The sequence below is a fragment of the Simochromis diagramma genome, unplaced genomic scaffold, assembly GCF_900408965.1.
Source record: "Simochromis diagramma unplaced genomic scaffold, fSimDia1.1 OVJJ01000308.1, whole genome shotgun sequence".
Lineage (NCBI taxonomy): Eukaryota > Metazoa > Chordata > Actinopteri > Cichliformes > Cichlidae > Simochromis > Simochromis diagramma.
In genome coordinates, this window is record NW_024386785.1 from 3,812,894 (window position 1) to 3,832,189 (window position 19,296).

Below are 19,296 nucleotides of genomic sequence, written 5' to 3' on the forward strand. Positions count from 1 at the left end.
GATCATGATCACCGTCTGCGGGAGCGCAGCTGCTTAAATCTCCTGCCTCCGTTTTTACTGCTTGCTTTCATAGAGAGTATCGAGAATAACACCCTCCATCCTGCTCTTACTCAAGGTCTCATAACACTTATTCCAAAACCAACCAAAGACTTACTTTTGTGATAATTGGAGACCCATCTGTCTGCTCAATAATGACTATAAGATTATGGCTTTAATATTTGCTAACAGAACTAAAGAGGTCCCGGACACAATTATCGATGAGACACAGTCAGACTTTATGAGAAACACACACATTTCTAATAACATTACACTGATTAATCTGATCTGGTACCTGACAATAGCTTCATTCTCTTCCTGGATTTTTTAAAAGGCTTTTGATACAATTGAACATCAATTTATTTTCCACTCTTTGGAAGAATTTGGTTTGGAGAATTTTTCTGTAAAGCTGTCAAAACCTTATACATGAATGGCAATAGTTCTATTAAAATGATTAACAGCACTGTTAGGTTTATATTGTTGATTGTCATTTATGCTTAGAAATATTTACTCATATATGTTTAGAGGTTTATAATCGATTGCATATTGATAGGATGTCTGATCCTTAGCAGCCTGCAAAGACTCCGTGTGCCTCCCAGAGCGCCCTGGCATGCACACACATCTTAAGGTCATCAGAGAGGTCGTACCTTCTCTTACTGATTTATGGTGTAGGAGGACACCTCCTCTGTATCTGGTTAAGTATAAGAGCCCTTTGTTAGGGGGACAGCTGGACTCCTGGCACCAGCTTTGGGGAGTCTTCACAGGGTCACATCTTGACCCCCCCCCCACACACACACACACACACACACACACACACATACGACACACAGACAAGGTACTCTTTGTTCACATGTATGCCTGTGTAAGACTTCATATGTTAATGAACTTATGCATATTCATGTGACCACAATAAAGAGCGGTGCAGTCACTCTCCCTGATCCAGCTGAGTCAGCAGCTGGATCTGCTTTTCACAGGAACTTGGTAACAGCAATAAGAGAATCCGTAGTTTATTCCAAGAAGATATGGTGTCTCTCCCATATATAATGTCTTACTGGAACCAATATGTTCCAGATATCAACTGGAAGACAGTCTGGATTATCCCCCCATACATATCTGATTGTAATAATAAATAATAAATTTGTGTAATACGTTTAGCAAAACAATTTTTATCCATAAACGTAAGTTTACTAATAAAACACCATATTTCTGTTGTTTTCTTAAGGATGTAGAATTGTACATACAATCAATATCAAACACCACCAACAAAAAGGCTCTTAAAACAATATATACATGTGAATTTGTGCGTGTATTCATATAAACAAAGTTCTTTGTGTGTTCATCTTCTGTTCTTTTGTATACTTCATCTGTGTGTATGTTGTAAAAAAGTCGAAAGTCTGTGAGCAAAAACAACACCAAAAAAACCCCGCCCTTTCCTATTGGTCGAAAAATGTCGACCAATCAAAACATGGCATTTGTTGTGGGGGGGGGGGGGGGGGGGGTTAGGAGTGACGGTGGTGTTTTAAGATGTGAGAGATCTGCGACATTTAGCGCAAATCTTGTGTAGTTAGTGTGTAGTTAGTGTGTAGTTAGTGTGTAGTTAGTGTGTAGTGTAGTCAGTAGTTTTGTTGTGTGTGTCAGAACAATGAGGCTGCTGAGTGTTACAGGTGTTACAGCAGTGACACATCTGCTGCTGTCAGGCCTGCAGGTATCAGGCTGCTGTTCTCCTTCATCTCATAGTGGACAGAAATTATTTTTTGGAGCGGCACAAATAATTTGTGTGGCATCAGATTTGATGCAGAACAGCTGATTGTTCTGTAAATAGTTTGAAATGTTTGTTTAAAAAACGCCTTGGCTGCTTTTTTAGGTAAACAGCTGCAAAACACTTTGTTGTTTCCAAAACTATAGAAGAACTATATAATTGTCCAACATTGGTCATTATTTACTGTATTTTGCAGACAGAGTTACAGACTCATAATACAGTCAGAGCTTTATAAAAAAGAAAGAAAGTTGTGTTTTCAAAATTGGAGTTCAAGTTATTTTTACTTCCAATAGTGTTAACATGCTACAGGTCATGGACAAGATTTTTTTTTAATTTTCATTGTAAGTGGGCTAAAGCAGTTAATTAAAAGTCGTCTAACATAAATGTAAATGCTGTAATTTGATTATTTTAATAAACATGTAACTTGCATGGATTGGATGCTGGCGTGACCACAGTGCACACGTCTGCTGTTGCTCACAGTGGTCCAAGGGACGCTCAGGGAGTTGGTGTGCTCGCTCACACACATGAAACATTAGAGGGAACATTGGTGCTAGGACCAATTCTGTTTACATTATACATGCTTCCCTTAGGCAGCATCATTAGAAGACATAGCATACATTTACACTGCTATGCAGATGACACCCAGCTCTATCTGTCCATGAAGCCAGATAACACACACCAATGAGTTAAACTGCAGGAATGTCTTAAAGACATAAAGACCTGGATGGCTGCTAACTTTCTGCTTCTTAATTCAGATCAAACTGAGGTTATTGTACTCGGCCCTGAAAAGCCTAGAAATATGGTATCTAACCAGATTCTTACTCTGGATGGCATTACCTTGGCCTCCAGTAACACTGTGAGGAACCTTGGTGTCATTTTTGACCAGGACATGTCCTTCAATGCACATATTAAACAAATATGTAAGACTGCTTTCTTCCATTTGTGCAACATCTCCAAAGTTAGAAATATCCTGTCTCAGAGTGACGCTGAAAAACTAGTTCATGCATTTATTACTTCCAGGCTGGACGACTGTAATTCATTATTATCAGGAAGTCCTAAAAACTCCCTGAAAAGCCTTCAGCTAATCCAAAATGCTGCAGCAAGAGTCCTGACAGGGACTAGAAAGAGAGAGCAGATTTCTCCTGTTTTGGCTTCCTGTTAAATCCAGAATTGAATTCAAAATCCTCTTGATGCATCTCAATGATCCAGGAAAGTAAATCTCCAAAAGTTGATTCTGTTCATCTGGACGTAGCGTTTTGTGGGAGAAACGTTTCGTCATCATCCAGGTGACGTCTTCAGTCTCAGCTGACTGCAGGTTTCAATCTCATAAACAGGACATTTGCATAATGACTGAAACCAGCCCACTGAAGGAACAATGGGCTGGGAGGTCAGTTCCTTAATCTTAATTATGCTAATTCTCATCACCATTGATCAACAACCACTGATCAATCGCCATGAGTCCCATTCACAGAGAGTTGGGGAATGGCTGCAATCACAGCATTGTAAGATAGTGACAGATGTACCCTTAGGCCCCTCCTCCTTGGTCGCATAGGCCAAGTTTTGTCACCTGGATGATGACGAAACGTTTCTCCCACAAAACGCTACGTCCAGATGAACAGAATCATCAGGTTGCTCTGTTCCGTAACTCCTGTTCTCTGATAACATCAGTGAGGTGTCTCACTATGGGGAACGCTCTCTCTGCGTCATCATCAGAAGTCTCTATGTCATTACTCCAGCCAGCATTGGGTGGCAGTCATGACGCCTGTGTCAGGGAGGGGCCACCCTCCTCCCTATAAAAGGGTGTGACGCAGCGACACCTGTCATTCAAGTTGAAGCCCAGCTTGCTGTTGCACATATCTCCTATATAGAGACACCCCTTAAAAAAGGCCAAAGAGGTTACCATCCCTCTTGTAGAAAAACCATGAAGCGCAGGGTTGGGGCAGATGCTGGGAGAAAGGAAATGTGTTGTTTGCTAACAGGCTTTTCAACATGGAAATAAACACCTAATCAGACCTCCTGAAAGCTTTTGTTCTCTCTATATAGGTACATAAAACCCTAACCAGAGGGACAGCATGTAGGCGCTCCTGTTCAGGGAAGAAAAAAGCAGGGGGGCAAAAAGCCTCTAGCTCCAATGGAGTGCACTGGAGATGAAGATTTTTGGCCACAAAGGCCGACTTGGCCCGAGTGTTACTGTAGATTGGCCCACGTGAATTGGGTGCACTGTTTGTGTATTGACAGTGCATGAATATCGCTGACATGCTCAGCAGTGATGCCTGAGATTAGGGGAGTCATATTTACATATAATTGTTACACTATAAGTTTTGGCCGTCTCACCATGTTTTGGTCTCCCAGGTGTAACATTTTTTAATAATTTATGTTTTTGCTGGAGAAGTGCAACGTTTTGGTCAACACCATCAGACACAAAGAAATGCAAAATATATATTTTAAATGAAGTGTTTCAGCTAGTTTGACTTTTAGCAGCTTCTCTGTTCTACTGTTTATGCTTTCAAACTAATTATACCACATTTAAAAGTAAGATTGTTTTGGCTTTTTGTTATTAGAGTTACAGTCGTACATATTTTCAGAAGCTTGTATTTAATCTCCATAAGAAACAATCATATTTAGCAGCATGAAAATTACACATTTATTGAGAAAATTAACTATTTTTATTTTTTTATTCTTCAAAAGAGAACAATAAACAAAAATACATATTATTGAGCTGACAAGGTGTTGACAATGGTGACAATTATTTCTTTTAAAAATCACCATAAAAGTTTAAAAACTTATGTAATATCACAAGACACTTCATAACAATTTCATTTTTGCACATGTCAGATTCTCGATAGTTCACCAGCAAGTAGCTGCCTAGTAGCTATTCTTTCTTGATTCCTCAGAAGTTATGTCTAAAGTTCTCTGTGGTTGTGTGTTTAGACGCTGCTGGACTTTCTCTCCTTTCGTCTCTGTGCTTGTTTCCAAAACCTTCTCTTCTGCCTTTTTTCTTTCTCTCAGATCACTGATGTTCTTTATTTTCCCTCTTTCACTCTATTTCTCCATCTTTTCCTTTCTGAGAAACTCTTTCTTCAGCTCAGGCTGGCTGTAAATTTTTCTCTACTTCTTTTCGATCCTCCCTGCTCCTTCTCTTTCGTTCGTCTATGACAGCTTCCCCTTTGCCATTCTAGCCTGAAATGTACCATTAAGTAATTCTTAGAATTTTTCTGAAGCATTTACACAGATTAAGGATGGATATTCAAAACACAACTATGTATTAAGCAACAGAGATGCTATCCGGTCTTTAAGTAAGATGTCATTAGCCGTTAATTTAGACAGTTACAAACTGTCTCAACTCTTATATCTTTAATAAAATGATCAGTGTGGCTCTACCAGGTGTAACATCCAGGCATCCATAAAAAAAGAACATGTGAAATTTAACAGAGTTAGAAGTTAGCTTGCTGGATTCCTCCTAAACATGATACACCAGCTCTGCTATCACTTCCAACATAAATGAAGACAGGAAACTAAACAGTAGTGACGTTTGTAGGGTTACTGAAGTTGGGCTAGCTGCTATATAATGATGTGCTACGTGATCGCTAGCGACACAGCTATGTTAGCATAAACACAGTGAAGCTGGAGGATGAACGCTAACTCGTTTCCACTTGATAAAAGTTAACGTGAAGGTTCCTGACAGTGATCACTGGCTGTTTTTAGGGGCTTGTTCAGATGTAAAAGAACAAGATAAAAAGCACTGAAACATGTTAAAACACAACAGCCTTAATAAACGCAGGTAGTTTGGACTCCAATGCAGGCTTCATACATCATCACTTAAAAGACCAGCTCTCGGGGCAGAGATAGCTCAGTAGATAGAGTGTTTGCCCCCTGATCTCTTGGGGGTTCAAATCTACCGAACAGCGGCTTTCCTGAGGTACCCTTGAGCAAGGTACCGTCTCTACACACTGCTCCCCGGGCGATGGATTTGTAGCTGCCCACCGCTTGTGAAAGGGTTAAACGCAGAGGACTAAGCATGTTCCTACAGGATTAATAAAGTATACATTAACAATGAGATTCAAGATACGGCAAATTCGATAATATTCGACACACCTATAAAGCAGAAATATCAGTAAAATACACAGGAAGTAATAAGACTGAAATATTAATAAGAAAACTTAACATAATTAGTGAATAGGACACTTTTGTGGCGTTTGTCAACACCGTTAGAAAAAGCGTCAACACCGTCAGACAAAAATCTGATGGTGCTGACAAAATACCGACTTTCTCTCATAACACGTGTTTTTCTGACAGAAGCTTGTTTTTCATCAGCTGCTTGTGGCCTCAACAATCTACCTAAATGAAGCTTTTTACAAAATTATTCAATCTTGCATTTCATCGACTTTGGTGTTGACGCACTGTGGCTGTGACGCAGTTTTATCACAAAGTTGTGCCATAAATGAAATTAAAACAAAAAAACTCACCATGGCATGTGTATCGAACAGGAAGTGGTAAAGGGGTCCTCAGAGTGTAAGCTGCCCACAATCATTCCTGATTTTTTTGTACTTTTTAAAAAATCTGATGGTGTTGACAAAAACTCTGGACACGATTTTAATCACTTAAAATATGCAAAAATAAATTTCAGGTGTACATTTTGATATTAAATAAGGTATTGACTTAAATACTCAGTGACTTGATGTTTAATTTTACATTACTGTTCATTTTTCTCTCTATTTTAATATCATCACACCTGCTTGTGGACAGTGGATTTTTAGGGTACTGGTAATGTATTGTACCATTTAAAGTAAATATATATGCACAACAAAACACAAAATCATACTTTTGTTGTATAAACATTGCCTTGGTTTGTCTCTTAGTCAGCTGGGTTAACACTTGTGTGCATATTTTTAACCCCAAAATCGTGTTTTATCGGCGGACGTGTTTTGTCCCTTATCTCAAGAATCACTGACGATGCGAGAGCCAGGAGCAACGCAGTCTTCAAAGACAGGATTTTTATTTCCACATAAATGACACAAAGGCTTCTGTGGACAACGCAGAGACACCAAAGCGAATGTTTGAAAGAGAACTCACTGCAGTGAATTGTTGGACACGGTTGTCCAGCTTACCGCAGCTCAGGTGTTGGACACTGAGGCCATTAGAGGTGACCACTCTCCCTGTGGATATGCGGGACCCTGTGGGAGGAGAGAAAGTTCAGCTCTGATAAAGCCTGTATTAAAAACTAAATGTGTAAATTGTAAATTAATGACAACTGTGTTTCTTATATAAGGTCACAGATTGCAGTCTCTTGTTTTGAAAGCTTAAAATCCATCAGTTGTGCTCCTGATAACTCTGCTTCTGAGCAGCACAGTTATAGAGTCGTACATTTTGTTTCCGTGACCTGACAAGAACATGTCTGAGGTTTCTGGGCCCTCAGACAAGAGGACAATTTATTTTTTGCCGGAGTTGGAAAAACCTGAACTGTGTGTCTCCCAGCTCTCAGAAACTGTGTTTTCTTTCCCCAACCTGATGTTTTAAAGACAATTTGTGATGTGGCACACTCTGTTTTTGTGGCTCAGGCAGCTCTCTCTGATTTGTACCTGGACTTTTTAATTCAGAGACTGTGTGTTTCAAGATGTTTGTGATGCTGCAAGACTGATTCTCCCAGAGACTGAAACTGTCCCTGGGGCCCACCCAGAGCCTGAGTTCAAGGCCTCAGCCAAGTCTGGACCCCTGGAAATGTCTCCCTGCGTCTGCTGGGAGCTCAGCTGAACCGACCCAGCAAGCAGCATATGCCACACCGCTGCCTTAACCTGGGTCACACCAACACGAACTAGACGGTTCCTGCTAAATCCATCTCCACCAGAGTTCACCAGAGGTCTCCACACAGTCTCCTAAACTGATTGGTCTCTGCCACTGGCCTCATGACCAGCCTGCTGAACTGTTGCTTCTTTGTTTTGGAATATTTATCCTAATATTCCCAGCCCTCCATCCAGATTGCTCCACCCACCCTGGTCAGGTTTTCCTGTATTTGTTTAGTTTGGGACAACTGGAGGTCAACCCTTAAGGGGGCGGGGGGTTCTGTCATAGTTCTGGGTCTGTGATCCAGTCCTAATATATTTGTTTCGTTGGATTCTGTTTAAGTAATACTCTGTTTTATGATATATTTGTAGGTTCGGCCTCCCCGGGGTTGCACGTTCCATGTGTGTCGGTCTCGTTGTCAACCAACTCATGTCTCTGTGTTTAGTGTTCTTGTCCTGGTCATCTTGGTCTCATCTATGTGTTCTCCTCAGTCTTTGTGTCAAGCTCATGTCTCTTGAGTATGAGTCTCTGTGTGTCCTGTCTTATTTTGATGGTCTCGTCCTGTTTGCATTGTGTTCAGCTTTGCTTCCCTTGTCTCAAAGCCCTTTCTCAGTTCTCAAGTACGCGAGTCCGTGCTCGCGCTCTCGGCAGGTCCGAGCACGGACTCGCAATTTGTACAATTGGAACACCGCGTACTTGATGATGTCACAGGTCCCCTCCTAATTTAACTGTGATTAATATGTTATGAAGCTGAACTTTAATCTCAGCCAAACCGATTTACTCAAGAACAAAGAAAACACTGAAATAAACCAAATATTAACATATCGAAGTTAACTAAGTGACTTATATATCATGTTAACCTGAATAGCGAAAGACCGTGGGGGGTTTGAAACGATGTCCCGGGAGTCCGCTGTTCTCGCCGGCTCGAATAATCCTCGACCTCGCTGTCTGCTATGGAGCTGGAGTAATGGAGTATGGAGTAATAGACGTCTCTGAAAACGTCGGAGCACTTTTGGAAATGTGATATCTTGATAAATCGAGCAGATATTTGAAGCTTACACAGCCTGAAAATATCTTAAAAGTTTATTTTGTGACCCAGAAAGAGTAATATTTAAAGGTTTTTAGCCCCGCCCGCTCATCCGCCATTGCTGCATTTGAGTTTTGGACGAAATGCATTCTGGGATATTTAGCTGTACCAAGTCCACACAAGTCACCACCGATGCATGCTCGATAAAACGGGCGGAGAACACATCCGGGACTTTTTCTCATTCTCACCTTGATGCGTACTTTGAATTAGAACAGTACTTGGTCTCCGACTGATGACGTATCACGAGAACACAAGTACGCACAAAGACGCATTTTGAGACAGGCCCACCTGTTGCCCATCCTCTCGTTATCCTGTCTGTGTGGCTGGCTGCTGCCTCTAAACAGATCCTGCATTATTAGCATGGTGTGCTGCTCAGTGATATTCAATATTTATTGTTTACTGTTACTTGTGCTTGTGCTGGTTGTTGCTATGGTTTCCCTACTGTGTTGTTTTGTGTTTGCTTCTTCAGCAGGTGATCAAACACAATGATCACCTACAGCTTCCTTTCTCTCTCTTCTGTTTTCCATCTGTTAACTCTCTTCCCAACTTCTCTTTTCTTCTTCTTTCTCTTTCCCATCTCTTTCTGCTCTGATTGTAATAACTTAAAATAAAAAGAATAATAATCGAATAAACTATGACAAGGAGGAGGACCAGTATGGCAAAAGCCGTAAAAGTCAATAATTCTTATTGCTAAAGTGCTGGATGATGACGCCTGTGCTCATGCTTCTTCTTTGACTTCATATTTTATTATATAAATTGGGATTTTATAGTATTCATTCATCTGTAAACTTGGTGAACAATTTCCATGATGCTGCTTTACATGAAAGTTAAAAACAAAAGACCTGCTGCCATCCCATGTAAAATGCAAATGCTCTGCAGATGCAAATCAGCTAATGCAAAAAACTGAGTGAATTAATTCTATGAAATGTTTGCATGGAACAGGAGAAAAGGAAGTACTTTAAATCATTGTAGTCTAGGAAATATACTGAATATTTTTTAATTTTCCACATTTTTCGGGGGGCTTTTAGAATTTATGTCTGAAACAAATCAGACCTATACACTCTGAGATCAGTCTAAACATACATGCCCAGACCTTTCCCTCCCCAGTAACAACAGCTCTGGGGGGACACATCCCAGGTCAGACAGACACACTGTCTGAGGCGTGTCCTGGGATTGGCCCGGGGGTCTTCTCACATTGCACTGCCTGAAATGTTTCTTTTGAATGGGGATAAAATAGCCTGTGACTCTAGAAAAGCCCACACTCCCAAAGCTCCTGTACAGGATCCCCTGGTTAATGCTGAAACACATGTTAACTGGCAGGAAATTTCCAGTAACCCTTGAAAATCCTCATGCGGATAAAGAGCTGGTCCAGAGTCAGCTGGTTGAAACTCATTTACCTGAAGTGATGAGTGAACAGGTTGCTGCCAGCACTGAAAGAGACAGAAAGAAAGCTCAGTGTCAGACTGTGTGTTTGATATCAAGTTGAATTCACCTCAAAACATGAAACAGAAATGAAAACCAAACAGGAGAAAGCTGCTGCTTTCATTCACACCTGGATTCTTTGAAAACTCTTTCTAAACAGCAGATTTCAATGACACATTTATTCTCTTCATCTTTCCAACTTTTGCCAATAAACTTATTTGTGTTCAGTTTGACTTCAACTCTTCAAAGTAAATGATCAGCCATGAATTGCTCTCAGGACTCTGTGAAGCCTAACTGTCCTGCTGAGGTGATGCAAACATGTATTTAGGATGTTAGATGAACTGATCCAATGAAGCAGAAAGAAAAGCATGTCACAGTACAGCACAGTGGAAAGCTAGAAAAGGATTAGACTGAACATGTGCAGCTGATTTCATGTATAAATAAAGGATTATCAGTGTGTTGTACTCACACAGTGTGCTGCTGAGTCCGGAGCAGAGCATCATGTTAGGAGATCTGGATTACAGTGAAGAGCTGAGCTGATGGAGGATCAAACACAGAGCTGCTGGATTCACTCTGTTTCAGTAACACCTGTGATGTACATGCAAAGCACAGCCAATGGAAAAGCAGAATCTGTTCCTTCTCAGCTGCAGCAGGAAATAAAACTACTTTACATTAAAAGTTATGTAAGCCTGGATCAGCTGACCCAGTGACAGCTGGGAGAGGCTCACATCTCATATTTGTTGATTGGTTAAATCAGTTTAGCAACTGGTAAGAATTATTTTTTTAACACGATACAAATCACTGCAAACTGCAAAGGTTTTTTTCCAATGATTCAGTGACCAGAGGAAAGCTGTTCCAAAGTTTGAAAATGTGATCACGTCTGGATGTAAATGAAGAGCACAGAACAGTTCAAAGACCCTGATCAGCTCAGAGAGAAAGTGACACTCCCCTGTTCGTCAACAGCGTCCTAACAAATGTGATGTGCAAATCAGATCTGCTTGGAGTTTGGAATGATGACTGTAAGAAAACAAAAACAGGTTGTGCCAGGAACACATTTGAATGGAAAACATCCTGATTTGCATGGATTATCTCCACACGTCTCTCTGGTCAGGCAAACATTTGAGACGGTGGGTCAAAGGGTTTACCGAAGCCAGTTCATGAGGAGAACATCAGTACCCAAAGCTGAGCTTCAAAAACACTCACAGTATTTAGAAAGACGTTTCTGACTGTGAAGAGCCGGTGAACTAGTTCCTGAAAAACATAACATGCCACTGAACAGCAGCTACACCTTCATGCAAAGGTTTCTGGAGTTTCCACTTTCATTGATTTACCTTTATTAGTCCCACAAGGGGAAATTTCATAAGGCTGCCGACCTATTGCACGCAATGGCGGCGCCATCTTACCCTCCGACCATACATACATGACACAAAACATCACATGGGGAAGACAGGTCAGAGAGGTATAACAATGGAAAATGCACCACATGAGGAAAGATAAGGAGAAAAAAATAACTCCCCCCAGACTGAGCTCCAACAGGGAGATCAGTTTGAGAACAGAGAAAAACACCTCTGCACATGAAAACACTCTTAATACACCAAAGAAACACATGACAAGCAACAGGGGTGGGTAAAGGGTGAGAGACCGCCGATGTAGACAGCACATCCAGGCCTGCGTGCGCTGGTCTCCTTGATCCACCGTCAGCATCGGAGGGGAATAAGCGTCGAAGGCGTTTGGAGGGGGGATGAGTGTGTGCATATCAGTGTATATGTGTGTGTCCAGAGTTCAGCTGACACAGTGTCCTTCGCCCTGCTAGGCTAAGTAAACAGTCTTCCAGCCAACCCAGGTGGCCTTGCATGGAATGGGAAGGAACAGACTAAACACAGTCGTTATCAGGGAGTTGTTGTTCGGCTCCAGCCGAGAGGGTATCCGCATGAGTGATGGTGGTTTTTACTTTAGTGCGAACAACTCATATGAATTTCAAAGCAGTTCTACAGTCCAACACTGGTCTCTCAATCTCCCGTTGGAGCGCCGCGAGCTTCGCCATACTTGCGTTCTGTGATGTTGTCATTCTTGTGCTCAAGGAGCCGATTCTGAGAAGTCACGACCGCAATGAGCTTCTCCAAGATGTCATCCAGTTTTTCACTCAGAGGTCTTGTTCTGAGTATTCACAGCAGCCGTAGCCTCTCCAAGATCTTATCCATGCTGCACGCAATGAGCCCATTTTGAGAAACTCACGCCTCTCCCATCGTTCCAATCCCAGCGGGCAGCTTTGTGGGGGTTTGAACAGCCGGTTCCGCTTCCTTAATTCTTCGATAAGTCAGGGCCAAGCCAGCTCCGATCAGCCAGAACCCTGTTTTCATGGTTCCGAATAGGTAGATATCTTCAGCAGTCAGGCTCACCCGAGCCCAGACTTCTCGTTGAGAAGGGGTGTCAATTGCATTTAGGGACCAGTTGATCCAATCCATAATCCTCTTTTAGGTTTTAGAGAACAGACTGTGAGAGAGTGTTCCAGGGAAAAGCAATACAAAAAACACAAGACTAGACAAGGACACAAGAGGATAAGCAGGGAAGCTAAGGGAGAGGAGGAGGAGGAGAAAAGTGCGACCGCCTTCGTCAAGAGCAAGAGCAACGCCCACAATGCAGCAAAGCTGCATTGTGGGCGGCAGCTTTATTTGTAAAATGGTAAAAATGGTAAATGGCCTGTATTTGTATAGCGCTTTACTTAGTCCCTAAGGACCCCAAAGCACTTTCAGTCATCCACACATTCACACACTGGTGATGGCAGCTACACTGTAGCCACAGCATTTGTAAAGGACAGTAAAACAACCACAGAAGAATAAATAAGTAAAAAATAAAAATAAAAACAGGCATAAAATACACACAGAAATTAAAACAGCCTGAAACTAGAAGGTCAACAGCCATACAACAAAACATTTATAGTTGGTTTACATAGCTTTGTGTATGTATGTGTAATGTGTATATATAGACACTTGTGTGTGTGTGTGTGTGTGTGTGTGTGTGTGTGTGTGTGTGTGTGTGTGAGTGAGTGTGTGAGTGTGAGATTTACATTGCTGTGCTTGAGAGCCACCCTCTACCGGAACCAAATTCCCTGTATGTGTCTGCACATATACTTGGCCAATAAACACGATTCTGATTCTGATGATGAAAGGATTTAAATCAGCCAGGTGTCAACAGCCCAGGCAAAGAGACGGGATTTCAAAATACGCCTCATGAATGTGCAGGGGCAACCTGCTCCACATTTTAGGAGCTGCGACAGCAAAGGCATCGTCCTCTCTGAGCTTACACTTGGCTTTGGGCACACTGAGGAGCGACTGATGCAGTGGTTAAATCTCAAAGTACCAAAAATAAAACACCAGAATCAGGAGCTAAAAATATCTTGTTAAAAACTCTGAAAAGGGCTGTTTTGGCGCTTTGTGAGGTTCTGAAACCAGACGGTCCGAATCAGCTCTGCTGAGAATCCATGAACACTTTGATAGACCAAAGAAGCAGAAACGTTAAAAATGCAGCACCTGGCTGTGTTTCAGTGATACTGAGTGTCTAAATGAGTCCTACAGGTCTGAATTTATCATTCTCTGTATCATAATAATCAATATATCATTCTCAACGTGTTTCAACTGCTGCTCCCCACAAACAAGCAGAAATTATAACTGTATTTTTATAAGTTTTACAGCTTTTCCTACTGATAAGAACCGCCCCTATGGTCATTCATACTACACAAAGTAATCAGGCAATAAACAATTACATGACAGAAAAATGTGTGTTTTTAACTTTCTGCTGTACACAAAGAACTGGACTCCTGGGATTGAGCTGCCAGAACTATTCATATGATTTTGCACATTTATTTCTTAAATAAACAGTCAAACTGACAGATTTCTTTCTTTGTCACAGCAGCTTATCTATGTGACTTCTTTACACTGACAGGTTAACTAATCGTTCAGTCTGCCACTGTTTTATATTCTTGTGTGAATTTTAGGGCCGAGTACAATACTCTGATTTATCGGAATTTACAAGCACAAATTTTCTGGCTATTTTGTGATGGGTTGGGTTTTACAGGCTTAACTAGTAACGACTTCATGAACTTCTTCACAAATAAAATTTTAACCATTAGAGAAAAAATAATCATCTCACAGATGTAATATTATCTACAGCTACTTTCAGTACCATTGATGTTCATTTGGACTCTTTTTCTCCAATCGATCTTTCTGAGTTAACTTCAATAATTACTTCCTCCAAACCATCAACGTGCTCTGCTTGGGCTGCTGCCCCCGCGACCCGGCCCCGGACAGGCGGAAGAAAATGTATAGATCGATGGTAACTGGTAATAGATTACTTCAAGCTTTAATTGTAATCAAGTCATGAAGTTTTAATAATTTTGACTGTAGAAATCAGAAATTTGTATGATGAAGATACCCTTTGTGTATTATACAAACTGCCATTTTTTGTGACACGAAAAGAGAACTTTGTATATTTTTACAATTATTTCCCCACAACAAAGTTAGATACAGAAGAATTAGAGAACAATACAGTGCACAGAGACAATTATAATCTAGAAGCTGTTTAATTTTGTTCATGACTGAGCTGCTTTTGGACACTGTCTGATTTTATCATCAAGTATCAATCAAGAATTTTGACATCTTTACTATTTCAATTTTTTCATTTTCTTCCTGTATTTGTATCCCATCATTGCTTTTGTTTTACTAAGATATAGTGATAATTTATTACTATCATCCAATGTAACTGTCTTAATTCATTAATTATATTATTAATATAAGTTCCTCATAAGTATCCCCAGAAAAGTATATTAGTATCATCATAAAATAATATAAAGTTTGATCATTTAGACCTTAACCTTAAACATGTCATTAATACATATATATATTAAATAACCTGGGGCCCAACACTGAGCCTTGGGGGACTCCATGAGCGGTTTCCATGTACCCTGATGCAAATTCTCCTGGCTTCACAACCTGTTGTCTTCTAGATAAATAACTTCTGATCCAGCTCAGTGCCACTCCCCTTATCCCAGAAAACTGCAGTTTATTTAATAGTATGGAGTGATTAACTGTATCAAATGCTTTCTTAAAATCAATCAATAGTCAGACTGCAGATTGTTTTAGGTCCAGATCAAAAAGGAGGAAAGTAGGGGCTAAAGTTAGCATTTGGTGGCCCACAAGCACAAAGGTGTCTCAGCCTTCATGCCAGGCTGGTCACTCTGACCGTGTGATGATGTGCTCGGTGCAGCTGGTCTGTCAGCATGATTAAGCAGAAAGACTCGTGGTGAACTTTACTCGTTGAGGCGCTGCAGATACCTGTGCTTTGGCACAGAGGACTGGCTGATTAGAAAACCAGGTGCAAAGATGAAAGGGTGATACTAATGAGGAAATGGCAGCAGAGTACACACATGTCATTAAGGCTTGATCGGGACACTTCAGCAGAGAAAGTCTCTGTGTTAAAGATGTTAAGGCTGAGTTTGAGTTAAATCCTTTTCTATCAGGACGTCCGTCACAACTGACTCTATTTTTTATTTCTTTTTTGCCCGTCCAGCAGTGTAGCAATCAGAATTGAAGGCAAAAAAAAAAAAAGATTTGCCAGACAGATTTATTTTCCCAAGTGGACCATTATGGCTTTTTGCTATAATCTACCTAACAGTCATTATTAGACCTTTCTGGACCTGTGTGTGAGTGTGCTTGTGGTCATACAGTTTCCCTCTTTATTTTTATATCTAATTGGGTGTAGGGCTCCACAGCCGCGCCTCCGAGGACCACACCTGGGGGGCCCTGAGATGTTCTGAGAGAGGCGGAGTCTCCCCAGGTCCGGGCACCATGCTCTGGTTTATATGTTTGCACATCGTAGAAATAAATGAGCGATCATCGGTTTTCTTGACTGTTTTTAAGCATTTCTGCATTTCCATTGGTGGGAATCTGTCCTTGACCACACTTTTTATGAAAACCTCCACAAAATGATTGAACAAATGACTGGAGACCGTCTACGTGCATTGATCGGGTCGCTGAGGCGGTGAGAATTTTTTTTGTACAGGATGCTCATGATCAGATGAGAGAAGAAGAGAGCTTCTGAAAAGTGTCGCTTACCCAAATGAATAACATTGAACATTATGTATGTATAAGTGATTTTTGCACACACATTGCAATTGTGCTCATAGGAATTGTCACTCGGTCAAGTGAAGGTCAAAAACGTCGTTCAGCGTGACTGACTGAACTGATATATTGTAGGGATGACCTTGAGTGCCGATGGGTAAATGCCAACACGCTTATACACGTAATCAGGCTGATCCTTTTGATTAGAGAGTCCCGAACACGATAGGTTGAACCAAGTTTGAATAATTAAGAGAACAATTGATACGCAGAGTAGACTAGTAAGGCGTAGCAGGGAGAGGTGTTTTGTTTCCTTTACAGGAGATTTCCGGACCACAGCATTTCCACCAAAGCCCCAGACCGAACGGAAGCAACCAGAGGAGGGAGACCCCGATCAGAAGCACAGAGCACAGAGCACCACAGCTCCAGAAAATCTGTTGTTTAGGAGGCTAAAAGCTTGTTAAGGTTAAATGAAAGCAACTTTAGTAATAGTTTGCAGGATTTCTATGTGATGTAAATTGCCCAAAAATAGTGTTAAGACCAGATATGTGTTACCCCTGGAGGGGGTGAAAAATCAGGAGTAAATCTTTAAAGGTTAACTCTATAGAGGCTGTTTCCAAAGAGTGACAAAAGTAATGTAGAACCTTTTACCAGGAAAAGCTAATTAAATCTGTTCTTAGTTAACAGGAGTTACTGAGGGGGTCAGTTAATTAAGTTAACTAATAGAATTAGTTAAAAAGGGGGAAACTGTTAAGAAATAAATAATCTTAATGCTTATTTGCTGATTAGATTGTTTTATGAGAGGCCCAGACTAAGTCACAGGCTGACAGGAAACTGCATGTTTTTGCAGCATATGAGGAGCAGAGAGTGAAACTAAGTTCAGACGAAGGGCGACAGGTTGCCCTGGCAAAAGACCTCAGAAAGGGGAAGTTTTTGCAAGCTGCACAGGAAGTGAGACACAAAGAAAAGAGGAACCGGGTAGTAGGAGTTGGTTGTATTGAAACTGTGTGACGTCTGAAGTACTAAAATAACACATATATGAGACTCATGTTGAGCTTCGAATGTTAGAGATTCTGCAACTGGCTTTGGGCCGTGCAGGGCTCTCTCTCTTCCGCAAGAGGATTGAACAAATATATAAATGTTCTGACCACTCTGAGTCGGGTTTTCTCTCGTGGGGATCAAAGAACCGGGTTTAATAGTAGGGTGAAAGCATTCGAATCTATTTGTTTTTACTTACCTGCACTGACACAACATTGTGTGTTGTGAAACGTTAAATGAAGCATGCAGTGAGGAGACAGTACCATAAATGGCTGAGAAGATAATCCAGCAGAAACCTCGCCACAGTATTTAGTGACGTTTCTAAACTGCCTCATGTGTGCTCACACCTATGAGGTTATATCCGCACATAGGTGTGCATCTGGCTGAGTGGGTGAAAGGAAACATGATCCTAACAAGTTTCTCTGAACCTGTTCAAAAGTACCTTGTTCAGGCCCCAAGTCCTGAGCTCTGATGATGAAGTGAATGACATCGATCACCTCTTCATCGTGGCAGATAGTAGTCGGAGCGAGGGAATCTTTTGTCCTCAAAGTTGATGTTAGAAGCAGAAAAAAAAAAAAAGGGCAAGAGGACCAGGTCATCTCCAAAGCTGCAGCTCTCCTTCCTGGTCTACAGGGGTCAGTATTTTTCAAACGGACGGTTTGTCCAGCACATCCCACTGTTGGTAACGTGCTGGTACCACAGCACATCACTGTTTTGGCAAGCAAAGGAGGACCAACAAAATACCATTATCATAAGCTGAAGCCTGATCAGTGAGGAAATCTCATATCCAGCTCAAACTTCCAGCTGCTACTCCAGTAAAAATATCACCATGAGAGATTCCCCAACAGCACAGAGGTAGGGGGCATCATGATCCCTGAGTCTGTATGCACAGAGCCATAATCCAGCCTGTAAGTGAGACACGATTATCAGGATTCAGTTAGTGATGGTTTCAAAAACCTAAAAAATATTCTGTTTGTCACTAACTGGTTTGTGCAGTAGTCCAACAAACATGAGTGGCGCTCGCACACATACAGCTGTATCGTTCACCAACCGATCACCTCAGTTATATTTAAATGGGGCAACAGAATTACCTCAAAGTGCTTTATATTGTAATAATACAGAAAAACTCAATCATATGTGGAAAAGTACGGTATTAATTTTATAGCATTTTGCAAACTCAAACAGGCAGAGGCCACTTTTGTCCACGAACACACCGAGTGGGAGTTTTACCTACTTTGCTTTCCCTGCACAAAAATAATAATAATGTTGTTGTTGTTGTTAACTGATCACAGTCTGTACTTTTAACACCACAAGAAGATCCAGCAGCACTGTGAGTAGAGCAAAGTGCACTGTACAAACAAACTGCTGCTTTAAGGGTTAAACACTTAAAATAACCAGTAACTGGTGTTATTAAAAACAACATGCAGTAATAGCACAAAGAAGTCACAGGCGTAAGCTGTTGGGTGAGTGGTTAGTGTTTTTGAACAAAGGCGGAGGGTTAAGAAAGCAGTCTGTTTTCAGGCCTTGAAGCTCCGCCCACCTTCTCCCTAAAAGCATGCGAGCGTTTTTAAATGTCATATTTTAGAAAAATACAAACCCTGGGCCTCCCTTGTGCTGCAGGACTGAGGGCGGTCTGCTTGTCTCCACTGTGGGGGAAAAGGTCGAGGGTACCTGGACCTGGGGTACAGTGTGTGTTTGGGGAGTGTGATTGTGTGTGTGATTGTGTGTGCAGTGTTTATTTCTGTCTCCACGTTGGGTGAGTGCTGAGTATTTGTATATGTGTGCATGAGGGTGGGAATGCACGTCTGTGTCAGGTTGGATCTCAGACTCCACCTCTCTGGGAACATCTCACGCCCCCACCCCTGTGTGGTGGGGGCCTGCCAGTGGCTGATGCTCTCAGGCATCCCAGGCTGGGCGCTCAGGTGTGTACTGGCTTGGCGGGGCCTGGCGCTCTGACGCGGTTGGCTGTCGCCACAGCCCCCTCTGGCTGCTGGGTGACCCCCTGTCTGGGGCTCTCCTCAGCAGGGTGGTGTGGTTGCCCCTCCGGTGGTCCTCCGTGG

At 41.6% G+C, this 19,296-nt stretch overlaps 1 protein-coding gene across 1 annotated transcript in view; it reads right to left on the minus strand.

Moving 5' to 3' along the window:
• The window catches only part of LOC120728090 (ladderlectin-like), a 28,925-nt gene extending 17,472 nt beyond the window's left edge, over positions 1-11,453 (minus strand). The window contains exons 1-3 of the mRNA XM_040022792.1: positions 10,555-11,453; positions 10,061-10,093; positions 6,904-6,969 (exon numbers count right to left, since the gene is read on the minus strand). Coding sequence (XP_039878726.1) covers positions 6,904-6,969; positions 10,061-10,093; positions 10,555-10,588 — 133 coding nt within the window. The 5' untranslated portion in view covers positions 10,589-11,453. The remainder of the gene's footprint in view (positions 1-6,903; positions 6,970-10,060; positions 10,094-10,554) is intronic.
• Positions 11,454-19,296: the final 7,843 nt, after the last annotated feature.